Below are 19,151 nucleotides of genomic sequence, written 5' to 3'. Positions count from 1 at the left end.
GCGCTGCCTACGCTTCGTCACGGGTTGTTGAGAGAGACACTGGCATGGCGTTTTCGGGGGCGAAATGCTCGGGTATTGCGTGCCTCAGTGCACGAACCAGTCACAATATGTCTGGAATATGTTCAGATTTCCGAAACAACTGTGAAGACAACTTATCAGGCTGGTCTAAATCAAGCGCGGCAAGTAGCAACCCACAAATCATTTGTGTGCAGCGTTAGAGAATTTTGCATTCGTAAAGTAGGTGCTTTTTCGCGTAGTGTTTGTCTGTCTTGTATTCTTGATATCTGAAACGTATGCTTGCATGATTAACTCGTTTATGTCTGCGTAACACAAAATGCTTAGTTCTTAACATGTGCGCGTATGTTGCGCACTCTGTGCACCCGGAACCTTCTGCAATTTGTTTTTGTACCCTGTGTAATGAGTATGTGTAAGGTACAGTGGAACGTAAAGTAAACTATATGCTTGTCTTTCATGTGCTAACATATAGAGCGCGTTGAGACAGTTTCCCAGCGTTTTATTCTTTGCCAATGTCCAGCTCGGACGGTGTGCGCGTGCGTGTTTCAGTAAGTATGAGATCAGGCATATGACTAAGTATCACTCATGTAATGTCCAGCTCGGACGGTGTGCGCGTGCAGGTTTGTGTAAGTAAGAGATGAGGCATATGACTAAGCATGACGCCTATAATGTGAGAATTGATCATGACTGATATTGTGAATGAAAATTGGTAGTTAATGCTATGTATAAAAGCCATATAGCTGGGTACTGGGTATGAACCTTGTGATCACGCATTGTCTAGGCGTTCGCTTTTCTTTCCTCAGAGGAGCCGATGATCGGTGAATTATCCAAACATCTGACAAGAAATGAGTAACGAAGGTTTCACCATTAACAACAGAAAATTGTTAATGGTGATGACAGGATTAGAGCAAAAGAAAGGTGTTAAGAACAAAATAATTTCATATCTATTAAAAATTGATTCACCCACATCTGTATATTTAACTCATGTAAAAAGAGAAGAATCAAGCCAACGGTAGCAAACTCAGGTAACAAAGAGCAGAAAATAAGCCAAAATTCAGAATAGCTCTGGAAACAGTTTGCTGAGCAGAAAACGTTCAATGTGGGCGATGAAGAAGAACAACGAAACGAAACATGGCATGGAAGAAACGAAACATGGCATATATTTAAGTTAAACAAAAGTATGCCAGAAGTATTGTCTAAAATAACGTTCATTTGTAAGCATCGAGTAGAGCTGAAGGAGAAAGTAAGAACAGTAAGAAGGCGTCTTTGCGACCTGCCTCATATCTGAAGTCCGCAATAAGCTATCCAAAATAAGTTTTCGCACCTAAAAATCACCATACAATGCAACTAACGCAGCTTCGAGCGAAAAAGCTGCTTTCTTTATTGCAATTTCCGTGATCCCGAGAACAACTATTCAATAGTGCTAGAACGGAACTACAAACGGCCCCTTAAACCCCATCAAAGTGTAATTATTTTACTATAATGACCGTCGCCTTCTAGTCAGAGTTGAAGCAGTCATTAAATTGGCTATATAATGGCTGTCTCAAAAATAATATTTGAAAGTAAGGTGTGCGATGAGAGGTTTTTTTTTTTTATGTCTCGTGACGGCATGCCGCTGAATGAAATTCGCATTGCAGCTGGAAGGAAAACGGTCTTTACACGATTTGGTTAAACGCGGGAAACACAAAAACACTACGAACGAGGGCGGGACTCATGTCTGTATTTCACATATTTAATCAAGATGAATAGTTACCAACCAGCCCAACAAAACGTTCTGTTAATGTATATACGCGGCTGGTTTTCACGGTAATTTTCTTCTTCATGAAATCGAACCAAAAATTGCGCTTTAAAAACAATGATTACAGAACAATAATTGCAGCCCTGCGCACTACAGATCCGAATATTTTGTGTTCTTCCCATAGTGCTAACGCAGCACACTTTTTATCACAACCATCTCGACATGTTCCTGCATAACGTCCCTTCGGTAGGTGCATCGTTGCACGTACTTCCTTCCGCTGCCCATGGCTGCCTGCGGAGCAGACATCGTAACAGCGGACGTCGTAGCAGACGATGCGGTTGTCTCCAACCCGCAACGGCGGCGGGGGGAAGCGCACGAATCAAAGCACTCTATCGTGAACTATGCTGCTAGCAGAGGGTACTCTCCACGAAAGTCCGAATTGTTCGTGTATAATCCGAAGTCACATCAATGCAATCGAGCTGGGAATTTCACATTGAAGTTCAAGGGTAACTGGTTCCAAAAGTAAATCAAATCAGTGTTAGGGCTATTCATTCAGGACTTTGGTAGGACAATCAGAAAACTAGAAAGGGTCCCCACGAAAGTCACTGGGGAGGGATTCTAAAGGGTTGTAGGGTCTCCTTGAAAAAGACGAGGCCTGAATGAAAGCCGCTTGCTTAAACCCAAGCACATCCTGCGTGAGCTATGCCAAGCACTTCTTGAACATCAGGTTGGAGGAGCAGAGGAAACGAGACTCGCTCTTTCAGCATTGCAAAAGGGGACCCTGAGCTTACCAATTATTAACTCCACAGACACGCTTACCAATTATTAACTACAATACTTGGAACTAAATAGCGGAGGCTCTCATAATTTCGCAGATGGAAACATTAGGCCGAAGCCCACGGGTATAGCTATCCACAAAATGTTAGGCCTACAAAGAGGTAGAGAACTACAAGGCAAGTCAAGCACCCGCAGCAATAACAAGACAAAGTAATCATCCCCCCTCCTCCCTCCTAACATGCATCCCTTATTCAACACGAAGAGGAAAGAGAAGGGAGCAGAAGCGTTAATCAGACGTTTCGATTCGATGGACAGCAACTCGAGTCATTGACGCAGTAAGTGACAGATCGGGGTCGGCAGATTCCTCGATGGTAAACGGCCAAGGTGCCTCTGTATTTGCAGGCATCATTAGAAGCAGCAACACAGAAACTGCTGCAGAAGTTGCGATAGCACTCGCTTGCATTGGAAGGGAAGCCTATTTTATAAACAGCGATAGCAAAACGACCACTTGGGATTTTGGAAAGGGTGAGATCTCGCCTGACGCGGCAGGAATTCTAGCTAGTAGAGGAATAAACAGAAAAAAAAATGCACAATTTGTACCCCCACACGCGTCCGTTTCTGGAAACGAGGCAGTCTACTAGTTAGACCAAGCTTTCCGCCCAACTGCCTGAAGATTGGTGAGCGTCTGCAGACGTATTCGGAGAGTGTGGGAAATTAATGGTTAGGCAGGACACTGGAGCAACTACCAAATAAATATCGAAACAACAGAGAGCCGAGTTGCGCGTCAGCATCTCCAAGCTGGTAGCGTATTAAACTCGGTCTGCGCATATCATGTCCAGATTGATAAGCGTAAGCATTATGCGGCGAGAGGGACATTTTACGACATAATCAACTAATGCAATAACTCCTCAAGAGCTAAATCAAATATAATGTGTAGAGATGCCTGGGAAGCACTGGTTCGGAGCGAGATGCATGTCCCAAAGCAAAAAGCGGTACGCTTCGGGGAACAAGCTGCAAAGTGTCAAGACCTCATTGACTGCTTCTAATCGCGAAGGTCCCGGCCGCTGTTTTCTAATCCTACGAGCGGGAGGCTGAGAGTAGGGGCATCCTGATATGGAGAAAAAATAAAGTTGCAATCAATCAATCAATCAATCAATCAATCAATCAATCAATACGATGGGTTTTTGAGCGTTTGACTATTATTACATGGCTCCTTTAGTTCTCTTGCCGGGGGAAGGTGCCTGATTTGTATACAGAGACGGAATTGAGATCTAAGGTCCGCCTGCTTCATTTTCATGTCGCATACCACCTAACCAGGCCTACTCAGATACTTCCTGTAAACTAGCCCATGTCTTCTGGTCATGTGGACAACCAATTAGTACGCATCTATGTCGCTTGGGGAATACTAGCTGCTAGAATCCATCTCTTGATTTTGACCGCGAACAGCCTTAAAGCAGGATAATTTATCGAGCAAGGCCTTTACCATTATCAAGTGAAAACCTTCTGCTTTGTAGATTTGCAGCGCGCAGCATAAATAAAAATAATTTCCTCCAGCGCGTTCTTTAACTCATACTCGTCGGAGCGTATCTCAATTTAGTACTTTTAGACTCACAGTTGACCGAAACCTTAATTCCGGCTGTACAAGGCAACTTTTTATGAAAGCCATGGTATCCATCTTTTAATGACCATCGTACCTGTGTCACGATCAAGAACATGGGACTGCGCCTGTGATGCACAGTGTGAATGCTTACTTATCAAGGAGTCCATCGTCTACGGTTTCGTTCTAAGTGATCAGCTCACCCCATGTTTGCAGAAACTACTTCCTAGAAAGATGTAGCTCTGCTGGCGAGATCTGACAAATATGCACTAAATAGGGTAAAGTGCCCGTTGTCAGGCATAGGTTTCTGAGGGTAAACTCACAAGCATAACCCTGCAATTGATTTTTTGCCGTGTGATAAGGCCAGGTTCTGATTTGTCGGCAAGTGCTTTGACATTATTACACCACATACTATGCAGGATTTTTAAATTTTCTAGCCCTTTTGACATGTCAGCGATCTCAAAATGACACTGAGATTACAAGTCAGACGACACTGCCTGGACAAGGATGGCCGTTTGCACGGCTTGGGAGCAGTTTCTTTTAATATCTATATATATATCTATATCTATAATATATCGTTTTATTTTTTCAGACCTTTCACTAGCGTCACAGCATTAAAACAACGTGCTGAACTGGAAGACTTACCATGTCGTCGTAAACACGCTCGGTTAACACTTTTCCATAAGCTTTAACGCCATCCACTACTGCGCAGTGATTTGTTTCAGTCACCTGATGTCATTTTTCCACGATTTGATCATGCTTTCAAAGTTAAACGCGCCAAGTGTCATTTATCATCTTATGCCAATTCATTCATACCTCGCACTATCATTGAATGGAATAACTTGCCATCGCACATCGCTACAGAAACTAACATAAATAAATTCCAAGAGCTACTTCGCTGTGACGGAAATGTGTAGAGTATTGTGGTGTTGTTTTGCTTTCCTCTTTTGATGTTATATTTATTGGTTCTCATTGTAATTGTTGCTAATTGCATCGCGTTTTTTTTTACAATTGTATCACCCCCCCCCCCCTTTGTAATATCCTTTTTTGGAGGGCCTTTATGGGTAACCTGAATAAATAAATAAATATGATGTGATATTTTGCCTATTGCGGCGGCTTAGAGCTGCATGCTAATTAGATAGCAATAAAAACCATTTAAATTATTATGAGATTACCAAAGTGCAATTGTACTAAAATGGACCCACAAGAGGAGTCCCGAACGGGCGTCTTTATGCTGTAATGCATATCATTAGAGGAAGCGAAATATTTTTGCGACACAACACTTATTGCAGCGTTGAGAGGTTGATAGCAATAAACTGGGAATAGTCATTGGTTCGCTGCTACAGTTGTCAATAATTCCATGACATACCCCAGAAAAAAGCGTCTACTGACGGAACACTAAGAAATTTAAAATTAGTGCAATTTTAATGGCTGCCATCACATTTTTCGATAAGGAAACTTGAACGCAGGTATTCGGTTTTGTTGCCTAAACGATTCACCAGCATAAGGGTATGGTGGACGCTGTGGCAGTGGTTTCATGAAATTCAAAACCCTTATTTCTTATAATGCAGTGAAAATAACAATTATACAGTGCCATTTTTAGCCTCCATAGTCGCCGTGGGGAGACATGCCATATGCAGGCTCCATAGCCATATGCAGTCGCCGTGGCGAGACATGAATCCGCATAGATTGGTAAGCCCTAACTGCTGAGCTCCCGAGGGCAAAGGTATTACTTATCATCAACGATAAGTAATACTTGTTACTTATCGTTACTTATCGTCAACGACTGAATTTATTCTTTTGATATAGGAGTGTATCGCGGCATTATTTTTGCCTATAACATTAGAGGAGCTATTTATCTTACAGCGTACACGAAACTACGGGATAATATGAAAGAAAAGGAAACGAAAGGCTGTGAAGACTAAGTGGGATAGTTCACGGTGAGCTGTCCTGATGAGAAAAATATTATTGGCATAGTTTTCCAACGGATACAGGTATATGGAAAAATGTAAGCCCTACCAAGTGCATTATACATACCCACTCAGATTAAAACATGTATTTCCTCACTAAACATAAAATCCTTGGGAAATAATGCCTTGTACCTCTCAGGAACGCGGTACACTGCAGTCACTGGACGGCACATGGCTTCCTATTCACAACGAAACTTAGGATGTAAAAGTACTCCGAGGCAATGTAGGCCTTCTAAATAAAAAAACTATGCAATCATAGAGTATTTGATACGCCGAGGATGAACAATTCAGTGCACTTATTCCGAAATTGGTATTGTGGAGACACAAATGGAACCATCTGCGTCCGAAAACAAAACCTTATGGGAGATCTGCTGTCTTAGAACATCATGGGCGCAAACAATGATCGTAGCGAATGTTCTGGTACAATTTAGGTTTTTGAGTATGCCATTCCATCGACGATAGTAAACAAGGCAGTCCCCTGAAGATATTCACCTGGAAGTGTAAAATAGCGTCCAGGGCGTGACTTAGGAAGCGCACTTGCTTGCTCAGGTGGCTCAGAATAGCGGGGTGAAGTTTCTATCAGAGGAAGGGGAATTTATCTGCATGGCTCGTGCCTCTATGATAGCAAACATATCATAACTGGATGAGTGCTGATCCCTGCGCTGCGCTGGTATTGTATTCCTGTTCGAAAGTTTGACAGGTATCGTACGGCCAGTCGTGTCAGTTAGCCAAAGAAAGCTCTTTAGTCACCTTGTTAATGCAGTTAGATAACTTGCTGGAAAATTTGGATAACCCCTTTCTTTGCACTGCAGCATCGGCAGCCTTCACTTAAATCGCCATAATGCAATGCAAAAACTACCAGCGCAGCTAGAATACGTGAAAAAAAAAAAAACGAAAAAAAAAACAGCAAGCGTCAAGCAAGCAAGAGTCACTAAGAGCTGTTTTCTGATATCGCGTGTTTAACTTCGGTTACATACTCCGGCAGGGACTACTACAAGATCATACTACATTAGTTTACTGATTCTACTGAGAATCAGCCATCAAGAGTGCTTACAAGTCTCCCTCGTAAAAAGGAAAACCACATGTCAGTGCGAACCCAAATGCATGATAGAGTATTTTCATTAGTTCTTCTATCTCCAGTATTTCACAATACGCGTACTTACGCACTTCAGGTGCTGTTTGGTTCTTCTGCAGAATAAAACAGTCTTCAGTAGCAAAGGTTGCCAGTAATTTGTCTGAAGAATCCTTGTTTGACTCTGCTTCTAAAGAGAAAGTAATTTTTATAGATCAGAATGGTGTTTGATGATCAGAAAAAATATTAACGTGCATACGCTAAAGTTTTGTGAATGCGAAGGTTACGAATTATCGATCGCACATATTCTCCACCGAGCCTAAAAGTATCAGTTAAAGGTACATTATTTGTTCTTTGAATATTCTGTGGTAATTTGTTTTCCAACATGTACTCCATTTCTTTTAGGTGATATGAATGTCACAAATGTATTATACTTGGACCTAAACAGTAATATTTAAAATAATGAAAGCAATAGCGACAAACAAAATTTCTGGAAACGATGTTTTCCGACAACCTCTTGGTTAAGTTTATAGAAAGTGACTGAATACACGCAAAGGTCGAAGCCTGCAACTACGATGGTGAGAGTGCGAGTAATTGTGCAAACATGCGTTGAATATTTCATAAGAACCATTGACAGACATGTCTCTCTGTAAGCCATTAAAGCCCCTAAATGGTAGTCTTTTTGATAATGTCAGGAAAGGTAGCTGTCCGAAGAGAATTAGGTTTTTAATCGCTTGCCGCCAGGTTCTATTTATGTCTGGATTGCCATCAAAAAATAGGTTGCGACGCCGTGATGCATCATTATGGTAACTCTTGCGAAATTTTCTTGAGGTGACAAAATATCCAGTGATGACGCTGACTTTTACGATACGCTAGACATTTTTTCTTTAATTTACTATATCCTTACAATTTTGTTCGGAAATATTCTGACCTCTTTATTAGTTTTTTTATTTGAATGACTTGTTGCCAATGTCATAAAATATTTGCACCAGCTCCTAATTGAAATTTCTGTTTGAAAGTTTGAAAGTGTGCACGTCAATAAGCAACAGCTAGGTGTATATAATATTTATTTGATTCGGGGTATCGGAGGGCCAAGGTAAGTCCAGAACCAGATACAAGAGCAATTTTCGCCCGAGCACCACAATAAAGTAGAGAGTCAGTATAATGAGAAAAACTCAGAACATTTATGCATACAGAAGCGGCACTAAGCAGGCATCACTGATATTGAACAATTCAAAGAAAGGTATACACACGCTTACGTAAGCAAAAAAAAAAAAAGGCGGCGAAGTGCTAGATGGCAGAAATTACCTGTGGATTAGTTTGTGGGTAAACGTTCAGTTACGCAAGAACCATCTGCAACGCTACGCTTAGGTTCGGCTTGAAAGTAACGACTTGGCTTTTGCACATAGTAGTCTATTCTATAGACCAACACCGATCTGTGACGCAAGCACGATGCGGTGGCGCTTCTGTCGCTAGCGTGGTCCGACTGGGGGTGAAAAGTAGGGTTAACACCCATAGGAATACATGGAAGTGAAAGATTTCAAAACAGTTTTCTCATTTCGCAGGGCACATACGATGTCGTTATTTAGCACAGAGCAGCCATGGACATCCTAGAACAGATCACGAAAGTACCAAATCTCATTACCGAGGCGAAGTATTTTTAAAACCCAGCGAAACTTATGGGGGTGCGAGTTGAGAGGGCGACCCATAGAAATACATGTAGACACAACTTACCGCAATACTGTGCTCCATTCAACAGCGTTGAACCCTTCTCGTTTTTTGGTGAACGTCTTGTACGACGACCCGATGTCATGTTGCATGACACACTACATTCTCTTGCAACTAATGCAAGTTTGACGACTTGCCAGACCGCTCACAGCACGATAAACTGACCGCCCACAGTTGCAGACGACCATGCATCACCGGCGCTGTCGCCAGCAGACGCTCCGGAGGTGGAGGCGGCCGCGGTGTCGCTAGCTGAGCTGTCGTCTGTTGCAATGCGCGAATCTCGTCCGGTCTATATTGTCGTATGGCGTTTGTCAACGGCTTTTTAAATGTAATTCTGTCTAGGAAGTATCACTGAAGTGAGAGTATTATCAAGCTTATTTACCCTATGCGGCAGCATATCAGACTGTAAGCAAAACTGCGCGATTCGCTACACCTTGCAGCTTGCCTTTTGGCGGCGTCTGGATTCATAACACAGATTATTCGGGGAGTTTTTATAGTAGACTGCCTCCGTAACGACGCACCATACTTTATCACACACTTCTTCAAAGCGCGGGTCAACGGCCACCACTTTTGATGCTCTGCGAAATGAGAAAAATGCTCCGGTAAGTTGTGTTTACATGTATTTCTACGGGTCGCCCTCCCAACCCGCACCCCCACATAATTCGCGGTATTTTAAAAATACTTCGCCTCGGCAATGAGATTTCATATTTTGACGATCTGTTGTAGGATGTTCATAGTTGCTTCGCACCGAATAACGAGATCACAGGTGCCCCGTGAAATGAGAAAACTGCTTTGAAATATTTCGATTCCATGTATTCCTATGGACGTTAACCCTATTTTTCACCCCCAGTCGGCTGCGGCGCCGCGAGCGCCCCCTTTGTCTGTAAACACGGTGTTGGTCTATAGTTTCAGCTTTTTTATGCCATAGGGGACAAATGTCACCACTAAAGTGCGATGAGACGAAAGCCTCTATTGCGCGGTGGTCTGAAGCCCTCCGCTACGGCACCTCTTTCTCTGTTTACACCCGCCTTTGCGATGACGTCAACATATAAAGCTATCCACCACGCATGCCGGGGGCGGGGAAGAGGACGCCCATTTCCGATTAAAGAAAAGTTGTGCAACCAACCAACCCGCTTTAACCGAGTCGCATGAACGTGCCTGCGTGGCCTAGGGATAACGTGAATGCAAGGGTTTTGGCAGGCTGATTGTGATAACCACCCTACCATATGCAAGAAGAAGCCCGAGTTGGCACCTCCTGCCAAATGTAATGTCAGGAAGCCCAACGTCCAGTTCGTGCCCGGCCATGTTAGCTGCCAGCTACCGCCTCCCACGACTTCTTCTTATTCTTCCAATAATTCTTATTCTTCTTCTGAATGGTTCAAGGTGCGATCCCGGCGTAGAGGCGATATGGCTGACGTAGTGTAGCTCTTGCTACAAACCTTCACACGTTTACCTAGCGGAAATCGCTGCACGTTCTTCGTTTTCCTCGGATGAGAGAGACGCTCCTGTCACGTAGAAAGGAGAACTGCGTCATTTATGCTGACATTATAGTGGACCCCTGTCAAGAGGCCTCATAATTATGTAGGTGGTAGTGGTGGTAAACCATTTATTGTGGGAACCAGGGTACATTATAAGGATTGAGGTGGTTCCTGATCCCGGCTGGTATCTGTCAGGCCGTGCCTGGCAGCGACCGCTTCAGCCCAGTCAACCAGCATCTTTTGTGCTACTGGATCCGAGCTGGAGACCGCAATCTCCCAACCCTCTTTGTCCGTGAGGCCCCATTGGGACGGTGGCTTGATATCTTCGCATAGAAACATTATTTCATTGAGAGTGGCTCTAGGTGCGCCACATAGAGAGCATTTGGGGTCGTACCAGCCCGGGTGTGCTAAGGCCAACCAAGCTGGGGAGGGAAAAATTTTTACTTGCAGCTGTCGCCAGATTATTTGATGGGGTTTTGAGAGAGAGGTATGAAGTGGGGAATATAAGAGTCGTTGTTCTCGGTAGTAAAGTGTTATGTCATGATAGGTGAGAAGTCTGTCCCGTTTGCTTCCCCTGTCTTCGGTATGCCCAGCTACGTTGACGTGCGCTCGAGCAGTTGAGTGGGTTGCCTCGTTACCGGGGTTGCCTGCATGGCCTGGTACCCAGACGATGTGAATGGGTCGAGGAGCTGTGGAGCCAGAGGTTATGCTTTTATGGGCGACTGGATGTATTTTCACTCTTGCAAAATTTTGAATGGCCGTTTTAGAATAGCTGAAAATGAGCGTGGCAGTGGAAGAGGAGATGGCTAACGCCATGGCTGCCTCTTCGGATGCTGTCGACGTCTTTGCTTTGACAGAGGCAGAAACTATGTGAATGAAGTTATAGGAAATCACACTGATGACAAGTGCCATGGGGTGACTGTATTCGGCAGCATTTACGTAGGCCGCTTCGGTGTCAGTCGCGTGTGCTTTGTGTAACGCCTTGGCTCGAGATTCTCGTCGTGCCTTGAGGTGAGCAGGGTGCATATTTTTAGGTAGGGGTGTTACGGTAAGGTTGTTGCGGATGTGTTGGGGGACTAGGGAGCTGTTTTCAATGGGTGGACCAATTGGTTTGAGTTTTAGCGCTGCGAGAATGAACCTGCCCATCTCTGTGGAGGAATGTCTGTTGATCAAGGCAGTACAATGAGCTTCCACTAGTTCTTGGATTGTGTTGTGTACTCTCATGTTTAGGAGGCGCGTGGTAGGAGTATGTTTCGGGAGGTGAAGTGCTGTTTTGTAAGCCTGACGAATGCGTGCGTCCACATTCTCCGTTTCTGCCTTTGTAAGATAGAGAGAGATACGGGAGTAAATAGACCATTCAGCTGATGACGAATGCCTCTACAAGGCGTCGGAGATCGTGCTCTCGCATGCCTCTGTGCCCGTTTGCTATTTGCTTGATTAGTCTGATAGCTTGATGGGTGGTGATGTTCAGTTTCCGGATAGTTTCCGTGCTGAGTCCATTGTCTTTCAGGAACATTCCCAGAACTCGAAGTTTGCTGACCTCGGGCAGTTGCAGCCCATCTATGGTGATGTGTATGGAGGCATATTTTTGCTTGGTAAGGCGACAGTTTGGGTGGTAACGACCGCCCGAAGGATATATAAGCTAGGATTGGATAGAAAAGTGGAAGTAGTTCATTGGTAGCACTGGAAGCACTGTCGCGAGTTGACCGCCGCGCAAACAACTCCAATGTGTTCTTAAAAAATTGCTGCATGATAGTGCCGTCAACCTGAAAGACGTTTTGAAGGCAACTTAGACATGGCCGAATGCATGCTGTACGGGCACGAATCCCGATGCGAAGGTGTAATCTTTGTCGTGGATGTTGATGGATGTGACATCAGGCCACGCGGACAGGCTCTTTCAATAAGGACTTTATGTCATATTTGAAAATTAGGATTCCGACACTTAACGCTTCTTTTTTTGACGCTGCAATGTCGCATATGGTATGCATATACATATGTCGCATATGGTTTATTGTCGACGTCGCTTAACTTTTTGCCTCCAAATTACAGCTTTAATTTAAAGTACACCACTAATGACAGTGATATGGCAATGAAACCAGTCTTATTACCCAAAATCATTTTACAAATTATAGCGCGCCGCGATGTTAGTAAAGACAAAATGTACACTAGAACTACTGTTCTTCATTGTGGTCTCGAACAGCGAATGCTGTCATTCCTGTTGCGGACTTCACGCGGTCAGAGCCCAGTAAAGCTTTAGGTTCGATGTTTTTGGATGGCAGGATAATGGAGCAAGTCAGTAAGTTGGTGGAACAACTTGATAAACAACCGGAGAACTTTCTACAGAATATAGCAAAAAGTGGTAAAAGTGTTAGGACACAGGAAAACTAACTATGGTCGGCTGCGCCGACCGCTTAACACAGCGACAAGGGACTCTGCGTCCCCGCAGTTGAACTGGCGCCTCTTGCACCAGCTCCAAAGCAACCGCTACTCCCAGCGCGCGTGCCCTATCGCAGGGAGTAGCTGCAGAAAGACTCAGAAACAGTCCCGCGCTCCATATATGGATCTAAAGTGCGCCCCTTTCCACACATTAAAATAGTCGGAAGGAAGGAAAGTGGAATTGAAACAAGAGAGGGAGATAGAGGTGCCATAGTGGAAGGCTACGATCCACCGCACTATAATGGTTTTCGCCGCATCGCACTTTAGTGGTCCAAAGTGCCCTCTAGAACTTTTATAGCCTCCGGCCACTCCCACTCAGGCGACGGGACAGCGGTAGATCGTCCTAATGATGGCCCGCGTCGAGGGAAAGGAGAGCTTCTCCCGTATTTAGTAGCAAAGGGAAACGTTTGGTGGGGAGCGGCCGAAGAGCTTCGTTTTGTACCTAATGGTCCCCTTTTAAGAACTGAGAGTCCGAAAAGAGACCATGTGTGACAGTTCGCACTACGGCACACCGCCGAGACATTTCCTCACAACCAAGCATACCAAAAATACAAACGACAACACGCCGAACCTTACAAGCCCCTTCTCTGCATAGCCTGTTGAGAATAAAATGAGCAGTAGCGGCAAACATTTTATATTGATGTTTTCTCTTTACTAGTTTCACCGCACTTACTGTGGCCCAGATCTTTCTGGGCCTGCTATTTCAAATAAAATTAAAGCAACTTAAATATATTCTCAGCGACACTACTTTTACATACCGGTTTTTCTCCTTTGCCTAAAGATATTTGTGTGACATCAGCTTAGTCCTTTATAATGCACAAAAAAAAGCCGCCTTAAAACTCCCAATATCAGTATGGGTTGAAGAACCCAGGTCGAAGACCCTAAGCCATGGTGTTTCTCATTCCTTAGAGTGTCGTTGGGGTGTCCATTTGGATACAGTGTCGTTGGTGTGCCCATAAATAAAGTCAAATCAATTTTGTGGAGATAGACGCTATATGTCGATTGTTTAGTAAGCACAGTCTCAGGGAAGGCAGTGGAACAGTACCTATGCTGCCTTTTCCTTCTGCATTTCTTCATTCCTTTATGGATTTGAGGCGTCATATGAACATATTCAGTGTATAAAGCAAAGCGGTCTCTGAGTTCAAGAATCACATCCATTTTCTGCGCCACCATGTTGTAACATGTAACATCAATAAATGCACGTTCCCGCAAAATATTTGCACATGCTTCTTTCTGTCCTCCATGACACCAACATGTTGCATTGGCTATATTGTAGCACGCTTTTTCTTTCGCTGCAGCTAAGAGTAATAAATTTTTCAACACGTGAGGTACCAGGGGTCAATGCCTTTCCCTTGAAGGCAACAACCTGTCTATACGCACGAACTAGACTTTCCTTTATCCTCCCCCACCTAGAAGGTAAGCTTGTCAGGACGCACACCTAAAAGCGTGAATGACTAGAGTCCTCAGCTACGTTACACCCTGCTACCTCGGAAGATAAGATGATACGCTTTTTTTTCACTAGTCAGTGCGTGGTAGAGGCTGTGCTTTTACTAACCTGGAATACTTCTTACACCGCGGTCCACAATATTGCATTCAAAGTGATCGGTTACGTATGGATGTCCTGCATGTCTCCGCCATAGTTTACAGCATTCGAAGTCGTCCACATGTTTAAGTCAGTGAGAGCCAGAGTAGTATGAACATACGGAATGACTCTGCTAATATTTTTACTACATGTTGAAGTCTCGTGGCTTGCTGCGCACGGTTTATAAGCGTGCCGGTACACAAACGCAAGATTATATGCAATATTCATTGATTACCGGGCTCTGGATACCGAAATGTGGCAGTTCAGTGCTGAGGAGTCTTATGAATCACACGGATTCTATGCGAGTATTCGCTTTTTATGCATACCTATTTATTAGTATTGCTAAAGACGTATATCAGCAGGATTTAGATTTTAGCAGTCCCTCCCGTATGCGAATTGTAGCTGCAGCCACTGTCTCATAAAGAATTTGCTGAAGAAACATTGAAAACTATATGCTGGGTGACATCTGCATGAATGCAAATATAAATTTCCCATTGAGGTGCCATGAACGCGGTTTATAAAACCCTGGTGCTTCAGGCTTCTATTGCAAGCGAGTTCAAGGATAACGCTCTTTGGACGTTCTTGTATTCACAGCCCTGCTCTTGAAAGAGAGAAAACAGTATCCCGAATTTTATATGTTTGTAATACGATTCGCCAGTCTCACGCTTTGATGCTGACAACAAAAGCATCCAGGTGCAGGTATACCCATCTCTCCATTGAGTCGGGCGACGCTACATAGACAAGAACGTTCTACAATCCGTTTGATTTTTATGAATGCTTTTTTAAAAGCAAACTCATTGCTCTAGCTTATCTTATCAAATTTTTTATTAAATACCATGCGAAAAATTGTGATAGCTAGTCATCAGTCCCAGAATTTAAGGTTCTTGGCAGAATGACATTAGTATCACAAAGTTGTTTTAGTAAAAGTTTATAAACTACCTGTCCATATTTTTATTGTGTTTTCAAGAATTTCGTAGACCTAGATCTTAGCACACACACGCGCCCAACACCTCTTATGCTTAGTGGACTATAACTATTCAGAGTTTGTGAAGCGGCATAGGATAAAATGAAGCTTCGATGATAACATAACCGTCTCCATCACTGTGGTTAGTTTTTCTCCGCTTACCCGACTGCTCGTCTGATTGTTCTTTGTCTGCAAGAAAAATGATTATGCGTGTCAAGCCGCGCAGTGAATATCAAAATATCTTCAATAAAGAATTGGCAGCCCATGTACATTACCTTCGAGACAGTTATAAAAAAAATACACTGTTTTGGCACAATTCGAACGAAGAATAAAAGGTGGATATGTTTCAAGAACGCGAATATTTCACATATCAGTGTGGTCTCTTCTGATTGGTAATAGATACTGACACCTGCGTAAATTTTGAAATGTTAGATCATCGTTTATAAGCTAAGGCGATTAAACAGGTTTTACTTAGTTACTAGGATGTAAAGGAACAAAACTGATCAGAATAATATTTGTGATTTGGTGTTTACCCAAATGAACCCATGTTGACAGTATTTAAATTGTGCCTGCACTCCAGTCTTCTTTTACTGACGTCATAATGATCGCTAGTAATCAATTTATTGATTAAAAATCCAAATCGGCATTACGCTTCTTAGGAATCGATCACTTTTCATTTTTTATAAAGTTTAAAGCATTTAGAGGCGGCTAAAATACTACGCAAACTGAAGACTTGTTGTAAGCTTGTCGGCGTGTCTCGTGCTCTTTTTTCTACAAAGGTCTAATAGGCAGCAGTTTTATTAGATATCGAGGTCATCCAAAGCCTGTGAAAATCTTCAGGAATGCACTGCACATTAAGTGTAATATTACATAAGCAGCCACGAGAGGACAAGGTCGTATGCGTCAAAATGGTTACCAATGTCGTTTCGATGTAACACCTTTAGTGCTGCTAATTGTGCGCATTAAGTAAAGGAGCCTTGTTTTTCTGCCTGTTTTGCTCTAAATGTGTGGTAATTTCCTACACGTGCTGTAACATCTGATACAATACTTGCTTAGTGCTTTGTATGAATTCCTTATTGCTATGAAAGTTTTCAAACCCTGTTGAATCAAATCTCTTATTTGAAGTAAAGATCAACTGGGGACAATTTTATTTAATCAAGATACCAATTGTGTTTCGCTTTGATCTGTCTCCTGTAATTAAAAAGCAGGCGTTGTTTGACACTGAGCTCGGATAGCTGTTTCTCTGGAGGACAGTTCCAGATGTGTCATTGCTGCTCTGGTGCAAAATATTAGCTTCGCCACTTCAGATGCCGGAGGTGGCTCTTTGATTTTTTTTTATAAAAAAATCAAAGAGCCACCTCCGGCATCTGAAACCGTGCGCAGCAAGCCACGAGACTTCAACATGTAGTAAAAATATTAGCAGAGTCATTCCGTATGTTCATACTACTCTGGCTCTCACTGACTTAAACATGTGGACGACTTCGAATGCTGTAAACTATGGCGGAGACATGCAGGACATCCATACGTAACCGATCACTTTGAATGCAATATTGTGGACCGCGGTGTAAGAAGCATTCCAGGTTAGTAAAAGCACAGCCTCTACCACGCACTGACTAGTGAAAAAAAAGCGTATCATCTTATCTTCCGAGGTAGCAGGGCGTAACGTAGCTGAGGACTCTAGTCATTCACGCCTTTAGGTGTGCGTCCTGACAAGCTTACCTTCTAGGTGGGGGAGGATAAAGGAAAGTCTAGTTCGTGCGTATAGACAGGTTGTTGCCTTCAAGGGAAAGGCATTGACCCCTGGTACCTCACGTGTTGAAAAATTTATTACTCTTAGCTGCAGCGAAAGAAAAAGCGTGCTACAATATAGCCAATGCAACATGTTGGTGTCATGGAGGACAGAAAGAAGCATGTGCAAATATTTTCAGGGAACGTGCGTTTATTGATGTTACATGTTACAACATGGTGGCGCAGAAAATGGATGTGATTCTTGAACTCAGAGACCGCTTTGCTTTATACACTGAATATGTTCATATGACGCCTCAAATCCATAAAGGAATGAAGAAATGCAGAAGGAAAAGGCAGCATAGGTACTGTTCCACTGCCTTCCCTGAGACTGTGCTTACTAAACAATCGACGTATAGCGTCTATCTCCACAAAATTGATTTGACTTTATTTATGGGCACACCAACGACACTGTATCCAAATGGACACCCCAACGACACTCTAAGGAATGAGAAACACCATGGCTTAGGGTCTTCGACCTGGGTTCTTCAACCCATACTGATATTGGGAGTTTTAAGGCGGCTTTTTTTTGTGCATTATAAAGGACTAAGCTGATGTCACACAAATATCTTTAGGCAAAGGAGAAAAACCGGTATGTAAAAGTAGTGTCGCTGAGAATATATTTAAGTTGCTTTAATTTTATTTGAGATAGCAGGCCCAGAAAGATCTGGGCTACAGTAAGTGCGGTGAAACTAGTAAAGAGAAAACATCAATATAAAATGTTTGCCGCTACTGCTCATTTTATTCTCAACAGGCTATGCAGAGAAGGGGCTTGTAAGGTTCGGCGTGTTGTCGTTTGTATTTTTGGTATGCTTGGTTGTGAGGAAATGTCTCGGCGGTGTGCCGTAGTGCGAACTGTCACACATGGTCTCTTTTCGGACTCTCAGTTCTTAAAAGGGGACCATTAGGTACAAAACGAAAGCTCTTCGGCCGCTCCCCACCAAACGTTTCCCTTTGCTACTAAATACGGGAGAAGCTCTCCTTTCCCTCGACGCGGGCCATCATTAGGACGATCTACCGCTGTCCCGTCGCCTGAGTGGGAGTGGCCGGAGGCTATAAAAGTTCTAGAGGGCACTTTGGACCACTAAAGTGCGATGCGGCGAAAACCATTATAGTGCGGTGGATCGTAGCCTTCCACTATGGCACCTCTATCTCCCTCTCTTGTTTCACTTCCACTTTCCTCCCTTCCGACTATTTTAATGTGTGGAAAGGGGCGCACTTTAGATCCATATATGGAGCGCGGGACTGTTTCCGAGTCTTTCTGCAGCTACTCCCTGCGATAGGGCCGCGCGCTGGGAGTAGCGGTTGCTTTGGAGCTGGTGCAAGAGGCGCCAGTTCAACTGCGGGGACGCAGAGTCCCTTGTCGCTGTGTTAAGCGGTCGGCGCAGCCGACCATAGTTAGTTTTCCTGTGTCCTAACACTTTTACCACTTTTTGCTATATTCTGTAGAAAGTTCTCCGGTTGTTTATCAAGTTGTTCCACCAACTTACTGACTTGCTCCATTATCCTGCCATCCAAAAACATCGAACCTAAAGCTTTACTGGGCTCTGACCGCGTGAAGTCCGCAACAGGAATGACAGCATTCGCTGTTCGAGACCACAATGAAGAACAGTAGTTCTAGTGTACATTTTGTCTTTACTAACATCGCGGCGCGCTATAATTTGTAAAATGATTTTGGGTAATAAGACTGGTTTCATTGCCATATCACTGTCATTAGTGGTGTACTTTAAATTAAAGCTGTAATTTGGAGGCAAAAAGTTAAGCGACGTCGACAATAAACCATATGCGACATATGTATATGCATACCATATGCGACATTGCAGCGTCAAAAAAAGAAGCGTTAAGTGTCGGAATCCTAATTTTCAAATATGACATAAAGTCCTTATTGAAAGAGCCTGTCCGCGTGGCCTGATGTCACATCCATCAACATCCACGACAAAGATTACACCTTCGCATCGGGATTCGTGCCCGTACAGCATGCATTCGGCCATGTCTAAGTTGCCTTCAAA

The 19,151-nt window shown here is 43.5% G+C and overlaps 1 protein-coding gene across 1 annotated transcript in view; it reads left to right on the top strand.

Annotated features, from left to right (window-relative positions):
* Window positions 1-11,828: 11,828 nt before the first annotated feature.
* The window catches only part of LOC146189337 (uncharacterized), a 54,688-nt gene continuing 47,365 nt past the window's right edge, over window positions 11,829-19,151 (top strand). Inside the window, exons 1-2 of the mRNA XM_084605241.1 lie at window positions 11,829-11,970; window positions 12,576-12,671. Coding sequence (XP_084461367.1) covers window positions 11,829-11,970; window positions 12,576-12,671 — 238 coding nt within the window. The remainder of the gene's footprint in view (window positions 11,971-12,575; window positions 12,672-19,151) is intronic.

This window comes from Amblyomma maculatum, chromosome 5 (genome assembly GCF_055883805.1).
Source record: "Amblyomma maculatum isolate TAMU_Amacu chromosome 5, ASM5588380v1, whole genome shotgun sequence".
NCBI lineage: Eukaryota > Metazoa > Arthropoda > Arachnida > Ixodida > Ixodidae > Amblyomma > Amblyomma maculatum.
Note: the sequence above shows the minus strand (reverse complement) of the source record. Positions and strands in the feature narration are given on the sequence as shown.